Raw genomic sequence first — 18,968 nt, 5'->3', positions numbered from 1 at the left:
TCCCAGAAGTCACCTACTACAGGACAGGCCTAACAAAGAAAATAACAGAACGCCACTAGCCGTCACCTTCAGCCCCCAACTAAAACCCCTCCAACGCATTATTAAGGATCTACAACCTATCCTGAAGGATGACCCAACACTCTCACAAATCTTGGGAGACAGGCCAGTCCTTGCCTACAGACAGCCCCCCAGCCTGAAGCAAATACTCACCAACAACCACATACCACACAACAGAACCACTAACCCAGGAACCTATCCTTGCAACAAAGCCCGTTGCCAACTGTGCCCACATATCTATTCAGGGGACACCATCAAAGGGCCTAATCACATCAGCCACACTATCAGAGGCTCGTTCACCTGCACATCCACCAATGTGATATATGCCATCATGTGCCAGCAATGCCCCTCTGCCATGTACATTGGTCAAACTGGACAGTCTCTACGTAAAAGAATAAATGGACACAAATCAGATGTCAAGAATTATAACATTCATAAACCAGTCGGAGAACACTTCAATCTCTCTGGTCACGCAATCACAGACATGAAGGTCGCTATCTTACAACAAAAAAACTTCAAATCCAGACTCCAGCGAGAAACTGCTGAATTGGAATTCATTTGCAAATTGGATACTATTAATTTAGGCTTAAATAGAGACTGGGAGTGGCTAAGTCATTATGCAAGGTAGCCTATTTCCCCTTGTTTTTTTCTCCCCCTCCTCCCCCCCGACGTTCTGGTTAAACTTGGATTTATGCTGGAAATGGCCCACCCTGATTATCATGCACATTGTAAGGAGAGTGGTCAGTTTGGATGAGCTATTGCCAGCAGGAGAGTGAGTTTGTGTGTGTGGGGGGGGGTGAGAAAACCTGGATTTGAGCTGGAAATGGCCCACCTTGATTATCATGCACATTGTAGGGAGAGTGGTTGCTTTGGATGAGCTATTACCAGCAGGAGAGTGAGTTTGTGTGTGTGGTTTTTGGAGGGGGGGGGGAGAAAACCTGGATTTGTGCTGGAAATGGCCCACCTTGATTATCATACACATTTTGAAGAGGGTGGTCACTTTGGATGGGCTATTACCAGCAGGAGAGTGAGTTTGGGGGGCGGGGGGGCGGAGGGTGAGAAAACCTGGATTTGTGCTGGAAATGGCCCAACTTGATGATCACTTTAGATAAGCTATTACCAGCAGGAGAGTGGGGTGGGAGGAGGTATTGTTTCATGGTCTCTGTGTATATAATGTCTTCTGCAGTTTCCACAGTATGCATCCGATGAAGTGAGCTGTAGCTCACGAAAGCTCATGCTCAAATACATTGGTTAGTCTCTAAGGTGCCACAAGTACTCCTTTTCTTTTTGCGAATACAGACTAACACGGCTGTTACTCTGAAACCTGTCTAACCAATGGGGCTGGTAGAATAGGTTTTGTCTGAGGCAGGTTATCCCCGAACTGCCTCCTTTGGGGTGACTTGCGTTTCCCCTGCGACAGCTGGGACTTGCCGTGGATGGAGACAGGCTGTTAGACAGGCTGCGTCCAGTATAGCAATGCCTTGGTCGCAGACGTGTATTGCAATCTACACACATTGTGGCTTGGATTTGGCTCCCCTGTCCACTGGTGCAAACCAGGATTCGCACAAAGAGGGCCGTGCTTGCAGAGATGTCGGCTTTCAGGTGCTATTCCTCTAGAACCTGTTTCCAGGATCACCAGTGGCCCTGATTGTCCTGCGAGGTTTCCCAAGCAGGAGCAGCAGCGGGGTGTGTGCGTGCCCTGACCGCTCCTCTTACCCCCGGCTCTTTTGTACCGCATCAGGTTTGAGAGTCCCCGCTCCCACGATTGCCATGGGCGGGCATGGCTTCAGAGCCAGCGTCTGCTGCCCTGTGTCTGCTTTGTGCCATGCATGGGGGGTTCGGGGCTGCAATGATTTACGAGGGGGCTATTCCATAGGGGAGGGGTGTGTGCATCCAGCACCCCTTTGATTTCACTCGTGCACTCTTGGCTTGCTCTGCACTCAACATTTGGCTCGCCCAGACCTCCAGACATTTGAGACGTTAACGCCGGTCCCCTGGAGAGCCTGGGGCTGAAGCAAATAGCTCCTGGCTAGATTAGGGTGACCAGACAGCAAGTGTGAAAAATCGGGACAGGGGGTGGGGGGTAATAGGAGCCTATATAAGATAAAGCCCTAAATATCGGGACTGTCCCTATAAAATGGGGACATCTGGTCACCCTAGGCTAGAGTCAGCACCGAAAACATTTGGGATGCGGAGAATAGCGTTTCCGGCCAGAAGGGATCATTGCATCATGTGGCGTGACCTCCTGGCCTGTTGCTCTGTATTTGTACAGCACCGAGCACAATGGGGTCCTGGCTCAGGGCTGGGGCTTCCAGGTGCTGAGTTCATACATATGATAATTCGTCAGCATTGTCACAGCTACGTTCCTGGCCCGCAAATGTCACCCGCTACCCCCATGTTGAGCCTGGTGACGCTAATTAGCCCAAAGCATTTCAGGCCTCATGAGACTGAGCTGGAGTGTACCACAGGCGGGGACTGCGTGGCACTGAGGGGCACCAATGCCTGAGCCCGTGCAGCGGCAGGGAATTGACTAGCTGAGACGTGTCCACGTGGCATCTGATCTGCGCAGCAAACAGGCTTTTCCCACGGTGAGGAGAGCTCCAGGACGGTGCCGGGGCTGTGCGGCAGGGACCCCGGGGGCAGAGAGGTTTGTAATGCGATGCTGACAGGCACTGACAGCCGGCAGCCCGCTTACTAATAGCCTCCTGCAGTTCCTTCCAGACTGCTCAGGTCAGGCTGGGGAACCGGGCATCGGATGGTGACAGCTCCAGGGCGTCTCATGTTGGGCCGGGGGAGAGGGGCATGACGGGCACTCGCTTGTTTCTACGCAGCAGGGACCCAGGCAGAGCTGGAGATGCTGGTGCCGGGTAAAGGTGGGCACTCGGCCTGGCACTGCAGGGCTGGGAACGTGAGGGCTGCCTGGTGGGTTGCAGGCTGGCATCCTGTTCCTAGTGCCCTGGGCTGAGGGTACTGGGCTAGCACCCAGGTTAGTGTGACCCAAATGGGACACTGCGCCTGGCACTGGGCAATCTGTTACCCGTGCCCTCCTGGATAGATCCATCTCCATCCTGAGCCTGGCCGTGGGACCCCAGTGGTGCCCTGCTGTGGGTCTCTGAGCAGAGGGGGGCATTTCGTTTGGAATGGCCCCGCGGATGGCTCCTCAGTGCCCCACCCCTGGGTGCAGCAGGGAGCCGCCGAAACCGACGAGCCGCCCGCCAACCTCGGGCGCATCAGACTGAGAGGATTCGGCGAACTCGACCGGATGTCGCTGATTCCAACCTGGGGCTCTGATCTCTGGGAGCAGCAGCCTCTTCGCTGCGCACGGCCGGTGCTGCGGAGAAGAATGGAAGGGCGGTCGAGCAACGGGAGGCTGGCGTGTAATACCCCTGGAGCAATCCCACTGGGTCATGGCGTACCTTGGGAGCGAAGAGTGGGAGGCCGCCCCATGGAGGGCAGAACTGCACTGCCGTTAGAGGAAATTGAAGCAGGGAAGAGACCTCTGTTTTAAAAAAAACCATATCCAGGCGCAGTTACAGCAAGGAATGTGACTGGCCGAACAGCCCCTTTGGCTTCCATCTATGAATGATTCTATTCTATGATTCGGTGACACCTCGGAGTCCTGGCTGCAGAGCTCTGCGCCCACGGCCCTTAGAGAGCGGCAACTTCTCTAGCATGGCACCCCACTCGTCCTGGAATATTCTGCATTTCCATCCAGTGCTTTGCAAACCACATAGGGGTCCAGGGGAATGCAGCCACCTCTGGGGTGGAGGGCAGCAGCCAAGTGGAATGCCGAGCTGCAGAGTGGGAAGGGCCATGGTACTAGGGGTGTGGAAATCCCCATTCTTCTAAAAAAGTTCTGTTGGATCTATAACCTGCCCACAGGATAGGCGGGATTCGAGCGAAAGGCCCACTTATCAGCGGAACAGCCCCCCGGGGCAGATCATTCCATAACTGTCCACTAGGGGGTGGCCCCTTCCTTTGCAGGCCCTGGCCACTGGATGGATTAGTGGCTACGCTTAGGTTCCTCTGACCTTGCTGTGAACAGAAACCAAGTTTGGTAAGCTGGGGAGGGGGCAGTGTTGCCTAGTGGGTACAGTGCGGCCCTGGGACTCAGAAGACCTGGATTTTATTCCCAGCTCTGCTGGGTGATCTTGGGCAAGTGACTTCCCCCTTTCTGTGCCTCAGTTTCTCCAGGGGGATAATGGGATCCACTGAGGAAAAAGCTCTCTGTTATTAAGCACACAGCAAGTTTGGCCATGAAGCCTTCCCCGCGCCAATGCCATCTCACGGCAAGAGGCCTCTCTCCTTATCTGCTGCCCTTTGGCCCTTTGGCCCTTTGGCTTGACTTTCAGGAGATAAAATGAAATCTCAGGAGCAGATTAGAGAGGTAAATGCAGCCACATCCCGAGCCAGAAAGCGTCCCCAAGTACAGGGCAGCGCCCTGGTCCCTGGCCGGCAAGTCATTCGTTCTCACCGGTTGGCTGCCCGCATGGCAGCTGCATGGTTAATTCCTCCGTCAACTCCCTTGCACAGAGCTAAGACAGGAGAGCGGAGCCCTTGGAAGTCCCGTTGCTTGGGCCTCTGTAGAGAACTCAGTAGAGAACCAGAACGGTGCTGTCGGGTAATAGCGAGTTCTCTCCCCGCTGAAGAGCTCGGTCGCGTTGCGCCAAAGAAGATCTTCAGGATTTTCGGGTCCTTCATTCCGTTTCTGGAAGGCCTGATTGGTTTCCTCTCGCTTTAGTTCCGTGGGGTTTTTCCACAAGGCTAGGGACAAACCCCCCCAGCCCTGGGGTCATGCCATGGGGGCCTGAGTTTCCTAATGTGTTCCAGCAAGGCCTGGCCGGCAGCTGACCGCGGCTGCCCTCTGTCTCCTCGCAGGGACGGGGACTCCTCCTACGAGATCATGCAGCTGGACTTTGAGATGGAGAATTTCACCAGCCAGTCCGTGACGCGGCGCATCATGTGGCATATCGACTACCGGGGCCGCAACCCGCCGCCCGACCTGGAGAGGGTGGTGACAGAGCTGACGGTCATTCAGAGGGACATCCGCGCCATCGTGCCCCTGGCCATGGTGAGTGAGCTTGGACAGTTCCTCCGCCGCCCCCGGGGCAGGGCTGTGCGGGGTTCCAGGTGGCCCCCTGCGTTCCCAATGTGAAGGCACACACCCCGCACCACCACCCCCCCCCAACGGCACGCAAACCAGACCGCTTCCCCCACTCACGCGCTCTAAACCCACGGCACTCGCTCACTTTACACCTCTCCTCCTCATATTCTTGCATACACACCCACCTGTACCATGCCGCACACGCGCACCTCTTCCCTCCACAATATCCAAGCGGGGACACACACACAAAGCTAACCACACACCTTGGCGCGTGCCCCCGTAACACACCCTCGCGCCGCACCGGTACTGGCCTTGCCTGGTGTGAGCACCCGCCCTGGGCTGGGGCAGAGTCTCAGCTGGCCTCTGCCGGCTGCTGGGCCTTGGGCCACACGCCTCCCCCGGGGCAGTGATGTCTGTTTCCTTGTGGTGCGGGGCGTGAGGCATGTCCAGCCCCCAGCAGCCCCTGAATCCCTGCTCAGAGAAACTGGGCACAGCCCACCAGGGCCCCTGATCAGTCCCCTTCACTGGTGGGGTGGGGGACACGAGATGGAAGGCTCTCACCCGGCAGCCCAGCACTGCCGGCTGTTCTGTGGGGGCTGTAACCACCCACAGCTGGGGCCTGGGCTGGTGGATATGGAGCAGGCATGCTGAGCCAGCTCTTAGCCATCCCCGTCAGCAAACACACCTGAGCTCAAGGGGTTGGGCCCCATCTGCTCCACTGGTTTCTGATGATGGCCCCATTAATTGATGGGGAAACTGAGGCACAGAGCAGCAACATGTTTCTCCGAAGATCACACATGAGCAGCCAGCGGCAGGGCTGGGAGCAGAACCTAGGAGTCATTATTCCCAGTTCCCTCCTATAACCCCTCTATCACATTTGCTCACAGAACCAGTTGTGGAACCCAGGAGTCCTGACTCCCCGTCCTTTGCTCTAACCCACTAGACAACTCTCCCTCCCAGGGTTAAAAACAAGGAGGGGAGTTTCCAGTTGGTTCGGATCCCATTTACACCAGTAATCCTATGGGAGCGACTCCAGATTGTCATTGAGATCAAGGTCTGGCCTTGGTATTCCCGTCCAGTTGGGGTCTGAGAGCCCAGCTCCAGCCTGAGCCCAAAGATTTACATGGCAGTTTTATAGCCCTGCAGCCCAAGCCCGAGTCAGCTGACCTGGACCAGCCATGGGTCTTTTATTGCAGTGTAGACGTGCCGCTTCCATGGGTTGTGAAAGTAGCGTGTGGGATCTGCCCGTAGAGTCCTGCCCCTGGTAACTGGGGTAACTGAGTGATGGGAGGCTCTTCTTGCACTTTAAGATCTTAGTTAAAGAAGGTCTGTGCTGGGGCGGGGGGGAGGGGGTGGAAGCTGAGCCGGTGCCCAGAAACTCTCCCGCTCCGTGGAGACCCGCCCATGGGATGAGAGCGAGCCAGCTATCCCTCCATCAAAGACAATCACATCACAGGCTGCCAGGAAGGCAGATTAGATTCCTTGCCATTTCATTTACTTGAAAGGTTATCTTTGCTGGCTCGCCTCCACCAGCGAGGCCGGCTACGAAGCAGCCAATTTAATTTCTGTATCGGATTTCCATGTTTGCATAATTAACCGGTTTGCAATTAGACTTGCCCTCCATCCATACTGCTCTTGTTCTTTGAAGTTTTTAAGAGCTTGCGAGGCCCCGGTGGTCTCAGAGCGAGGGGATTGAGACGGCATCACAAGTGCAATGACCGTGAGCGGGCAGGACTGCCTTCGATGTGGCATTATAAAATAAAGGGGGGGCCCAGCGCCCCCAACCCTGGCACAGCCCCAGGTATTGGGTGCGGTGCTGACTCCCAGAGGAGAGCGCCCCCCCACTGAGTCACCTGCAGACACGCACGCACACATTTGGGGCCCATTCCTTGCACCTCGCCGGCTGTAGAGTGCCCCTCTGGAGTGGGGTCCCAGGGCAGGGGAGAGGAAAATGGGGGCTGGACACTAATGCAAAGTCCCCTTTGCCTTCCAGGACACAGAGATCATCAACACAGCCATCCTGACAGGCCGAACGGTGGCCATCCCAGTGAAGGTCATCGCCATAGAGATGACCGGTGTCATCACGGACGTCTCAGCCATGGTCGAGTGCAAGTCCAACAACGAGGACATCATCAAGGTGAGCCTGGCGGGGCAGGGACGGGGCAAAGATTCCTGGAGCCATCCACCCTGAGCATTGGCTCAGACTGGTAAGCCCTTCATGCAGCCCCTCCAGCTGTGTGTAGGGCCAACCAGCCCCAGCCCCACCTCGAGGCAGGATGGAGGTGAAGGGCTCCCCTGACAATGGCCACACCCCGTCTGATGCTGGGAGAGAACCCACGCTGCCATGCAGGTCGCCTCCCCATTGCCCGGCCCTGTGAGTTTGCTGCGTTAGGGGGCTCCAGGATCTAAGCTGTCAGGAGAAGGGCTGTCTGGGCCAGATTCTCAGTTGGTGTCAAACAGCGAAGCTCTGTTGGCTGCAGGGAGACTGTGCTGATCAACACCCGCCGGGGAACCGGCCCTGTGCCATTAGCTTTTCCAGGCACAAAGGTAACCTATAGATTGTGACCCGTGTGTAGCCAGCGCGATGACATCTGCCTGAATCTGCAGCCAGCCCAAAACAAGTGCTCAGAGAGGTATGAACTTCATCTGTGCAGTGCAATGGGATGTTCATTCTGAACCCTAACAATGACGCGCCACACAGCAGTATTACAGTTAACCCTTTCGTTGATGATCCTCCTGACGGAAACATCCAGCTCAAGTGCTCGTCTGATTCAGAGGGACACGGGGTGGGTATTGAGATGGGGATCAAATTGGGCTTCTGGGTTCTGCCAAGGTTGGCTGGGGTGGAGAAATGGTGGATTTAGCCCCTTCTCTCCCACAGATGGAAAGACACCTCCTCCATCCACAAATATTGATATTCAATTAACCCTAAAGGCCCTACCTCTGAAGGAGGATGGGTCTGGAAATAGACATGAGAGACCGGGACTACAGAAGCAGTTAGCTATCCCCATACACCTCTCTCTCCCAGAGGTTTAACCCAGCAGGATCCATGCATAGGCTGGATTTGCCCGGCCCTGAGATCGGTGTCTTCACATTGACGCCCCAGTCTCTGGGTGGCTCTAAACGCACACTTGGGGCAAATCCCATCTCCAAGGCCCCCCTGGCTCTGAGGCCCATGTGCCCTTTTCAGCTGGCTTGCCTGCTATGGCTGCAGGCTCAGGTATTCCAGCAGCCGTGTGGGGACAGCTGCCCCCAGCCATGCAGTCCTGAGTTCCTGCTCCAGCCTCTCTAATCTGCTCCTGTTTTATTTGTTTGGTCCCGGCTGCCCTATGTTCCCAATCAGTCCCATCCGCCCGCTCCTGCTTTGCCATGACCCCTGCGGCCTCAGAGCAGCTGTGGGGGTGAAGGTACCCTCACCAGCCACAGCAGCTCCTGGCTGAACTGAGCGGCATGGCAGGGCGTTCACAGCCTGTCCCTGTCGTGTGTGTGTGGGGTGTGTGAGTGGTGTGCGTGTGCGAGCTCCCCCGCACGGAGCCAGCCTGGCACTCGGCACCTCTGCTGTCACTGAATTCTGTGTGACAGTAACTCTGCGGGATCATTGCCCCGTACCCGCCCGGGCAGCCCCGTGCCCCCTGCCCTGCCGTGTCCTCGGGCTGCTGACCTGCTGCCTCTCGCTTTCATAGCATCCCGTCAACAGGGATTGCTGGGAGCCGGGGTCAGCCAGCGCCCACTCCCAGGCTCAAAGGCCGGCATGGTGCCCTGGAGGTGCAGGGGGTGTGGAAGGATCGCCCCCTAAATACCCCCTCTGTGCGCCCATTGACACACTCCCACTAACACACTCCCACTGACACACACCTTGCTACTAACACACACTCGTCCGAGCACACTCACAAACGCACAGTCACTGACACATCCGCACACTCCCACTAACACACACTCATCCTAAACACACACACACACTAACACACCCTGTCACTAACACACACTCGTCCGAGCACACTCACAAACGCACGGTCACTGACACATCCGCACACTCCCACTAACACACACACTCATCCTAAACACACACACACACTAACACACCCTGTCACTAACACACACTCGTCCGAGCACACTCACAAACGCACGGTCACTGACACATCCGCACACTCCCACTAACACACACACTCATCCTAAACACACACACACGCTAACACACCCTGTCACTAACACACAGACACACACATTCCTACTAACACACACACTCATCCTAATACACACACACACTAACACAGTCACTGACGCATACGCACACTCCTACTGACACACACTCATCCTAACACACATACCAGCAAACACACACTAACACACTCTGTCACTAACACACACACTCTGGCTAATGCCTCCCTTTGCACATTTTCCTGTCAGGAAATACACTTGTCCTGCTAACGTGCATATTCCTGCTAACACACACACACACTTGTTCTGACACACACTCCTGCTAACACATGTACACACACAAGTTCATACTCTCTCTTTCTCACATGGACACACGCGCCTGTTAGGTGACAGACGCCCCAATATTAGGGGCTTTGTCTTATATATGCAACGAAGTGTCCCCTTGCTCTCGGGTCACACTTGCTCCTGCTAACACACACTGCCCCTTGACGCTCACTTCACTAACACAGGGACACACATTTCCAGCAAGGCGAACGCACGTCTTCTCACTGGCACAGACAAACACGACCCCAAACCCACACAAAGTCCGGCTACTTTGGACAGTTAATACACCTGCAGGAATATCCACTGATGCCCACTCTTGGCAGCACAGAGAAACACACTGACCCGCACTCCCACTAAGATACACACACAAACACCTGCTCCCACTGGCGCACGCCCCCAGCCCCACACAAGCGCTGAAAGCGTGGGAACTTTCCTGGAGCAAAGAGCCCCGGGAAATCAAGGGGAGTTTCCCTGCAGTGACGACACCAGAGTTTGTCCCTGAGAGATTTCAGACAAAAGTCCCATCTGGCCCTTACTTGGCCGGAGTCCGCTCCTCTCCCTGCGCTAACTCATCCCTGGGATCTGAGTAGCCAGAGAAGGAGGGACCAACCCCGTCTGCCCCTTTTGTAGCGTAGGTTTCTGGAGGAAATCCCAGACCCATTTCAGGGCAGGTTGCTTTGCTTATGAGCCGAGTGGCTAGCGAGAGTCCGGGCGCTGTTCTCGTGGCTGTTTGTTACCAGTTTCCTTAGCGGACCAGCAACAAAGGGGACACATGCGGGGCAGGGCAGAACCAAGCTGGACTTTCTCGTGTCCTTGTAAATCAAAATAAATAGGTGCAAATACAGTAGTGAGAAGGTACCATGCTGTTTTGCTCTGGTCACCGGTTAAGTCCCCTTGGTTACCCCCCTGGTCAATGTGTACAAGGTACCTGTCTGGGCCTAATCGACCCAGGAGATGCACCTGTCACAGCCCCAGCTAGAGGGCTTCTATCTCCAACCACACCAGCTCATGCTTGTAGCTCTGGAGGTCCCTGGACCACTCCCCAGGAGGGCGGCTGAGCTGGCAGCCATCACAGGCGCACGGTGGAAGTTACATGTGCTCCAGGCTCCGTTCTGGCTCTACTGAGAACCTTTGTAAGATGGCCGAAACCTGGAGTCTGCTGGGCTCCGGCTGGACCCCCCAGAGGGGAGGAGAACCGGGGAAGGAGAGAGGAAAGCAGAAGCCAGAAGGTGGCATCTGGAGCAGGGATTGTGAAGATCGCATTAGTTTCCTGAGGTTTGTAATACTTTGACCCAGTTTCAGTTGCTGATGGCCAGGGAGCTACAGGAGGTTGTGTTAGGGAATCTGGTGGTGGCCCCTTCTGGCCTTAGACTCCATGACTTTCTGGTAGCCCCTGGGCTAACCCACATGCCTTATGAAGCAAGACCCCTGTGCACCTTCTCCAGCGGCAAAAGGAAGGGCAGGGCTAGGAGAGTCCATTCGAGCACCCAGGAACCTCTGTGAATTCGGTTTCACTTGACTGTAACATCACCTCTGAATGCAAGTGCAGACCCTCAGAGCGCAGAGGGAGCCAGAAGGCCAGGCAGATGGGTTATGACCATCCAGGGGCCGTTTATTCCAACCAACTCAACTTGCTGACAGATTTCTCACTGCGTGGCTGTAATTAGTAACCGGGCGAGCTAAATGAAGAGCCCGGGCCCCTCCGGAGCGCAGGGGACAGTCACTCTCCCTCAGTCACGCAGCCTCTCCTTGGCACCCTTCTGGGCATGTGAAATGCCACGGCTTCACAGTGTGATTGGTGCCACTGCAGGGTCGAGGTGCTGGAGCCTTGGGCTCTGGTGTGGGGTTTCCTGGCTTCTCCTGGAACTGTCCTCTCTGGTCCTTCAGCCAGCAAATTGATTAGGACCCAGGCTCCCAGGATTTCCTGTAGCACTTGTTATTCTAAGCTCACCGGCTCCCCCTGCTGAGTGGGGCTCCCAAGTTTGCTCCACTTCCAGCGTTGGTCCCCCTGCAGCTTTGATCATGATGCCCAGGGGACACCGCAGAAGGGGGGCTTTGGACTTTGAGCCCAGTTGCTTAAGGGGCCGTGGAATAGGCTGCTCCAGCAAGAAGCGTCACTGCTTGGACGCAGACAGAGGTGCTGCCGTGGCATGAGAAGGCAGCTCCGTGCACTTTGGAGGCCAGTGCTGCAAAGCCATGGGGCCTTTCCTCTGCTGCCAGGCCCCATTGATCAGTGGGGTCAACGGGAGTGACTGACCTCACCTGGGCGCCAATGCTGGGGAGTTCTGCCCCTTGTCTGCGTCCTGAGCATGGAGAGGCCCGGCAAAGGGAAGTCAGGCACCTAATTTCCTTGGGCTGTGAAACAAAACCCACTCTAAAGACGACCCAGTTGCCCTCCCACCTCAGCGTTCCCCCTCCAGCCTCCCAGCCACCAGTCCTGATCCGGGCCATACTGAGTCTCATCCAGCCCCTGAGAATGCCAGTGAGGTCGGCGGGCAGGGCAAGCAGTGCCCGCTGCACACGGCACGTTCTCCTGGAGAATCCCGGTGCTCGGCGCAGTTTGCTGCTGGTGCCGCGGGGTCCCGCCCGCACCGAGGGCTGGACTGAGGCCCACCAAACTCATTTCACGCCAGGGCCATGGTAGAGCCGCGAGCTGGTTGGACCTGAACCGCATTCCTCTCCTGTGTATTTGATTTCAAGACTTGCCAGGGAGAGAGCGTCACCATCCCAGGGGAGGACGCGGGAGTAGTCCATTGTCTAATGTACTGGCGGTCGGAAGCAGCTGTACCTACAGCTTATCAAGCCAGTTATTACTGATAAGGCAAAATAGTGTTACTTTGAAATGGAAACGGCAAGTTCTCATTAGCGGCTTCACTTCCAGATCAGAGGCTCGAGTGAGCCAGCTCACGCTGACACTCCAAATTGCACAACTTCTCCACCGCACGGCCAAGGCTCTGTACTTGTGCTTCTCAGGCTCCCGAGAGCTGGCCCTGGGCCTTGCAGAGCCGGCAGCCTCCCAGGCACTGAAGGGGGAGAGGGGCGGGGGGCTGGCGACTGCGCCTTGCTTTGCACTCGCTAAACGGGGGCGAGCACCAAAACCTGCATAGTGCCTTTTAGGCATGATGGCCGTGAATGGGGCATGGGGAAAGGTACAAGGAAGGGAGGGTCGAGAATAGATAGAAGGAATAAGGGGGAATAGATGACAAAGATGCTATCTCAATGCCAGCTGTCAGTCTGTCTGTCTGTCTATCTTTCCAACCCCATAAACCCCATCTATCTATCTATCTATCTATCTATCTATCTATCTATCTATCTATCTATCTATCCCCAGACACCACCTTTATCTATCTATCTATCTATCTATCTATCTATCTATCTATCTATCTATCCCCAGACACCACCTTTATCTATCTATCTATCTATCTATCTATCTATCCCCAGACACCACCTTTATCTATCTATCTATCTATCTATCTATCTATCTATCTATCTATCTATCCCCATACACCCCCTCTATCTATCTGTCTATCTATCTATCTATCTATCCCCTGCCCCCTCTTTCTAGCTCTTGGCATTATACCAGCGCCGGGCAGCATGCTCACCACCATGGTGTGTTTGGGGGGAGACGAACGTTGCTCGAGGGGCAGGGGATCAATGCTAGCGCCCCCTTCATGCTGCAGGATTCCCAGAGTACTTCCCAAGCGCCACGCACGGAGCCCCGCTGACATGCAGCCACCTCTGGGGTGCAGCGCTCTAGTGGTGTGGGAGGCAGCCACAAAGCACATGACGGAGTTGTAGGCCAGGCTGCGTGTGCAGAAAGTGCCAGGGGTCAGTCGGGTGGCCTCAGTTTTGGGTGGGTAACGCTGGTGCTGGGAATCCTGCGCTTGCATTTGAATGGCAGGAGCCAGTGGAGCTATGCCTGATTTACCCCAGGTGGAGATTTGTCCCATGGAGTCCCATGGGGCTATGGTGATTTACCCCAGTTGGGGATCTGGCCCATGGGGCTATGGTGATTTATCCCAGTGGGGATCTGGCCCATGGAGCTGTGGTGATTTATCCCAGTGGGGATCTGGCCCATGGGACTATGGTGATTTACCCCAGTTGGAGATCTGGCCCATGGGACTATGGTGATTTATCCCAGTGGGGATCTGGCCCATGGGGCTATGGTGATTTATCCCAGTGGGGATCTGGCCCATGGAGCTGTGGTGATTTATCCCAGTGGGGATCTGGCCCATGGGACTATGGTGATTTACCCCAGTTGGGGATCTGGCCCATGGGGCTATGGTGATTTATCCCAGTGGGGATCTGGCCCATGGAGCTGTGGTGATTTATCCCAGTGGGGATCTGGCCCATGGGACTATGGTGATTTACCCCAGTTGGGGATTTGGCCCATGGGGCTATGGTGATTTATCCCAGTGGGGATCTGGCCCATGGAGCTGTGGTGATTTACCCCAGTTGGGGGTCTGGCCCATGGAGCTGTGGTGATTTACCCCAGTTGGGGATCTGGCCCATGGGGCTATGGTGATTTACCCCAGTGGGGATCTGGCCCATGGGGCTATGGTGATTTACCCCAGTTGGGGGTCTGGCCCATGGGACTATGGTGATTTACCCCAGCTGGGGATCTGGCCCCATAAAACTATAGTGATTTACCCCCAGCTGGGGATTTGGCCCATGGGGCTATGGTGATTTACCCCAGTCAAGATTCGTGGCAGAATTGTTACCCTGGTCTCCCAGAAGGGGCACTAAGTGAGTCCCTCAGGGTTGCGCAGGGAGTCGTGGCAGAGGCAGGCATGGAGCTGGCCAGCTCCCAAGGCAAGTACTGCAACGACTGGGCCAATCTCCCTTCCTGGCCCTGAGGCAGCTCCCAGGCCTTGATGCTGCCTAGCTTGTTCCCTGGGCCCCCAGAGCAGCCAGACTCTGCAGTCCGTGTGCTCCAGCCCCACGCTGTCGCCTCAACTCACACCAAGCGAGTCTGGGGAACAGGGCGTGACAGACGCGATCGGAGAATGTTTACCCGAGTCCCAGAATAAAGCTCTCGTCTGCGCGACTTACAGCCCCACCCTCTCTAATTTACGGAGACCTGGTTTCTGCAGCGTGATAAAACACAGTAGCAAGAATACACTTCAGGATGGACTCCAAGACACTTAAACTGGTTAATGAGCTGCCTTCCTGCTCATAAATTAATTTACCCACTGTCCCTGCATCCAGGGGGAGTGGACACATGCACGCAGACTGCGATGAATAATGGATCGCGCAAACCTCCGGCCCCACAAACTTTGCCTTATGCTTTCCATGAGGCATCTCCTGGCAGTCTCTGGCTGAGTGATTTTTCGTTTGTGGCTGAGATTTGTTCCACAGGAGCTTTCAGTTACCTGGAGAGATTGGGGAGTACGAATACGGTGTGAGGGCTATAAACCTGTTACATAATTCACAGATTACAGAGCGGAATCTGCTCTCTGTTCCTGTAAATAATTGAACATTCAGATGAGGTGGGGAGCTGAGCCTGGGCGTCACTGCTGTGTACACAGAAAGGGTACAGTGATATTACACCCAAAAAGGGGCATTACAGAAACACTAAGGCTGCAAAGTGTTTGACCTTAATTCAGCCCCCTTGGTCATACGGATTATGATCGAGTCTTTAATGCCATGATCGCAGCCAACTTCTTTCCCCGGGCCCCCTGCCTCATTCAGTGCACAGGACCTGCTCTTGGGACCGAATCAGGGCTGTGCAGCAAGGAGGCTGTTATCTGGAGGAGCCCTGCCTCGTTCGTTGCAGAAGCTGGCGGCAGTGCAGTGAACGAGGCAGGGACTGCAGGAAGAGAAAGGAGAGTCTCCTGGTGAAGGCATTTGAGTGCTACCCTGGTGAACTGGATTCTAGCCCTGCTTCTGCCACAGAGCTCCTGTGTGAGGAGTCACCTAAAGCAAACTTTTTACAGGGAGCCTCTGTCTGCTTCTCCTGTTCTGGGTGCCCAACCTGTGATGCTGAGGTCCGATTTGCTTTGTGAGCCCTCCCAGCTGAGGTCAATGAGAGCTCTGCGCTCAACATAGGAAGTGCTGTCACATACTCGGCACTCTGCCTCTCAGATTGGGCACCTAAAAGGAGATGCCGTGTTTGACAATTTTGGCCTTCATCTCTGTGCCACAATTCCCCAGAGATAATGAGAGCACCTAGCCTGACTGGGGGGCCAGGAAGATCAATGCATTAATGTTGGGAAAGGATTAAGGGACTACATTGAGAGCACCACACAGAAACCCAGGAGGAAATGAACCATTCTGCAATCAGAGCAGAGTTTGAATGGTAAGGCCTGGGGCCACCCACGGGATGATGAGGATGAATGAGCTATTGAATAGCTGCTCTTTCGCAGAGCACCGTCTGTCCTGTGCACTGAATGAGGCACGGGGTCTGTGCAATTTTAATGTTCTTTTAACAACATTTTGCTGGATGTAATTGTGATGGGGTGAACCCCGCTCCTGGGGTGCCACCTGAGGTGCTGGGGTCTCACTGAGCCTAACCTTTCCACCAGCCTGGGTTTCCTCACCCTGTTCTTGCCATGCTTGGCTCTCAAGCCTTCTCCAGCACACACACAGGTAAGGCCACACTCAGCTGCAGACACAGACTGAAATCTATGTGGAAGCATTTAGCTAGGCTAGGGGAATGGCCAGGGGAATGTGCACACCTCCTTTGGGGTATAAACCCAAAATAATATTGACTTGTGCTGTATAGAAAGATCTGCACAGTGCAAGCTCATAAAAATTCACCCTCTCTCACAATGTGGAGAGAGATATGCACAACTTTTTGCTCCCCCCTCCCCGCCCCCAATATGAATTGCACAAACTGGGTTTTGAAATAAACAAGAAATACATTTATTAACTACAAAAGGTAAATTTTAAGTGATTATAAGGAATAGCAAACAGAACAAAGCAGATTACGGAGCAAATAAAACAAAACACGCAAACTAAGATTAATACGCTCAAGAAACAGGTCACAAAATATAATTTCTCACCCTAAATGTTGTTTTAGGTAAATTACAGAGTTTCTGTAGCTTAGAGTTCCAGTTATTTATCTTCGCAGACTAGACCCCTGTCTCAGCCTGGACTCATCCCCTGCCTTTTCCTTCAGGTGTTTTTAGCAGTCTTCCTTCTTGGGCAGGGAGGCAGTGGAGAAGAGTCCTGATTGCCTTACTTCCCAGCATTAAATAGAATTTACATAAGGCGGGAATCTTTTGTTTCCCAGTCTGACTCCCACCCCCTCTTAATGGAAAAACACTGAAAGCCCAAGATGGGGGTCTAGTACCAGGTGACACGATCACCTGACCCTGTAGTGTCAAAGCAGCAACCTGGGGAGCTTCTCAGGAAGGCAGGAGATTAGTATCTTCCAAATCTTATTGTTCTTCCTAATGGCCCATTGAGGCTGATTGCCTACTGTCTGGTGGGTGTTCTCCCAAATACACACACAGTTATAATTGTTACATAGTCAATATTCTTACCTTCAGATACAGGAATGATACGTGCATACAAATTGGATAATCACATTCAGTAAATCAGAACCTTTCCAATGATACCTTACATAGAATCATAGAATATCAGGGTTGGAAGGGACCTCAGGAGATCATCTCAAAGCAGGACCAACCCCAACTAAATCATCCCAGCCAGGGCTTTGTCAAGCCTGACCTTAAAAATATCTAAGAAAGGAGATTCCACCACCTCCCTAGGTAATGCATTCTAGTGTTTCACCACCCTCCTAGTGAAAAAGTTTTTCCTAGTATCCAACCTAAACCTCCCCCACTGCAACTTGAGACCATTACTCCTCGTTCTGTCATCTGCTACCATTGAGAACAGTCTGTAGCCATCCTCTTTGGAGCCCCCTTTCAGGTAGTTGAAAGCAGCTATCAAATCCCCCCTCACTCTTCTCTTCCGCAGACTAAACAATCCCAGTTCCCTCAGCCTCTCCTCATAAGTCATGTGTTCCAGTCCCCTAATCATTTTTGTTGCCCTCCGCTGGACTCTTCCCAATTTTTCCACATGACCCATCTTGCATAAAACATATCTCAGTTATGCCATATTCATATCACACTATTTCTATGAAGAATGTGGGGTGTAAGTCACAGTAATAGCCAGAGTTTTTTAACGCTTAAAAATGAAAACAGCAACAACGGTTGGGCTCTTTAGATCCCCGGCAGGTTCTCTACCAGCTCAACTAACGGAGAACTGGTAGCAGTAATAGGCTGTTATCTTCTATGTGGCCCTGCCGCTGGAGGGGGGCACACACTTTGCGGGAGGGTTTCGCAGCTGTGTGCTGAGAGCAGAGGAAGGACATTCTGGGCCAAAGGGGGTGACTGATGGTCTCCCGCACCGTGCGTAAGATCACCACCTGGGCTGGTGCTGGTGGTTCTGTCATGCGTAGGCTCAGCTCAGCTCCTTTGGGACCAGATCCTGCACGGGGCCAATGAACTCAGCGCAATCAGCGGTAGAGGAGGGCCTTTCCGGGAGGCGCCCAAGACCTACATCCCACCTGGGTGAGCCGAGTCAGAAAACCCTTCCCCCCTCCCAAGCCTGTGTCCATGCCCCGGGATCTTCTCCACAGCCACAAAGGCTAGAAACCCGGGGTCTTTTTAAGGAAGATGTGAAATGTGCTGAAGCTGATGGAGGCCCCAGGGGACAAAGCGGGGAGAGCTGCAAAGGGTTCCAGATGGTGAGCGTGAAGCTGGCATCCCATGCAGCCCTTACCGGGGCCGGAGCTATCGGCTCCTTGCCCAGACAGGCCCGCACTCAATGCCTAGACGTGAATCCTTCAGCTCAGGTTACGCCAAGCATGGCCATAATAGAGTGCAGTACATTTAAGAGCTAATATACAGTAGCTTTATAACAGGGCCTCTCCATCACTGGGACAGGGCGGGTGGCTTTCAGTGAATTGAAAAGCTGGTGGCCCCAGACCAGCCAAGCTGGTGGATTTATTACTGAAGGTAATGCGAGCAGCAGACCATCATATTATTGTGATCAACGACACAATATCCAGAGTGCTCATTCACCGGGGGATTCATTTCAGAGCTCATCTTTATTCAGACGCAGCCGCGGCACAGCCGAGATTGTCTTTGCAGACATGCTGAGCTTGTGTTTATCTGATGTCAATGCCGGGGCCAAGGAGAGTTTGGGAAATTAAATACCCCTTCCCATGCCCTCCCGTACCGCCCACAATACAGCTGCCTGCTCAGGGTATAGTGTCTGATTGTTGAAAGAGCTCATGGCTGGATCCCCCAGAGCCCAGCGCCTGCGATCGGAGCCGGATTCCCCAGGGCTCAGCAACCGGGGCCGGGTTCCCCAGGGC

At 54.3% G+C, this 18,968-nt stretch overlaps 1 protein-coding gene across 1 annotated transcript in view; it reads left to right on the top strand.

Annotated features, from left to right (window-relative positions):
* TMEM132E (transmembrane protein 132E) overlaps positions 1-18,968 on the top strand; it is a 235,340-nt gene that overhangs the window by 203,818 nt on the left and 12,554 nt on the right. Inside the window, exons 4-5 of the mRNA XM_073315392.1 lie at positions 4,936-5,128; positions 7,155-7,298. Of these exons, the coding sequence (XP_073171493.1) occupies positions 4,936-5,128; positions 7,155-7,298 (337 nt within the window). The remainder of the gene's footprint in view (positions 1-4,935; positions 5,129-7,154; positions 7,299-18,968) is intronic.

This window comes from Lepidochelys kempii, chromosome 17 (assembly GCF_965140265.1).
Source record: "Lepidochelys kempii isolate rLepKem1 chromosome 17, rLepKem1.hap2, whole genome shotgun sequence".
NCBI lineage: Eukaryota > Metazoa > Chordata > Testudines > Cheloniidae > Lepidochelys > Lepidochelys kempii.
Note: the sequence above shows the minus strand (reverse complement) of the source record. Positions and strands in the feature narration are given on the sequence as shown.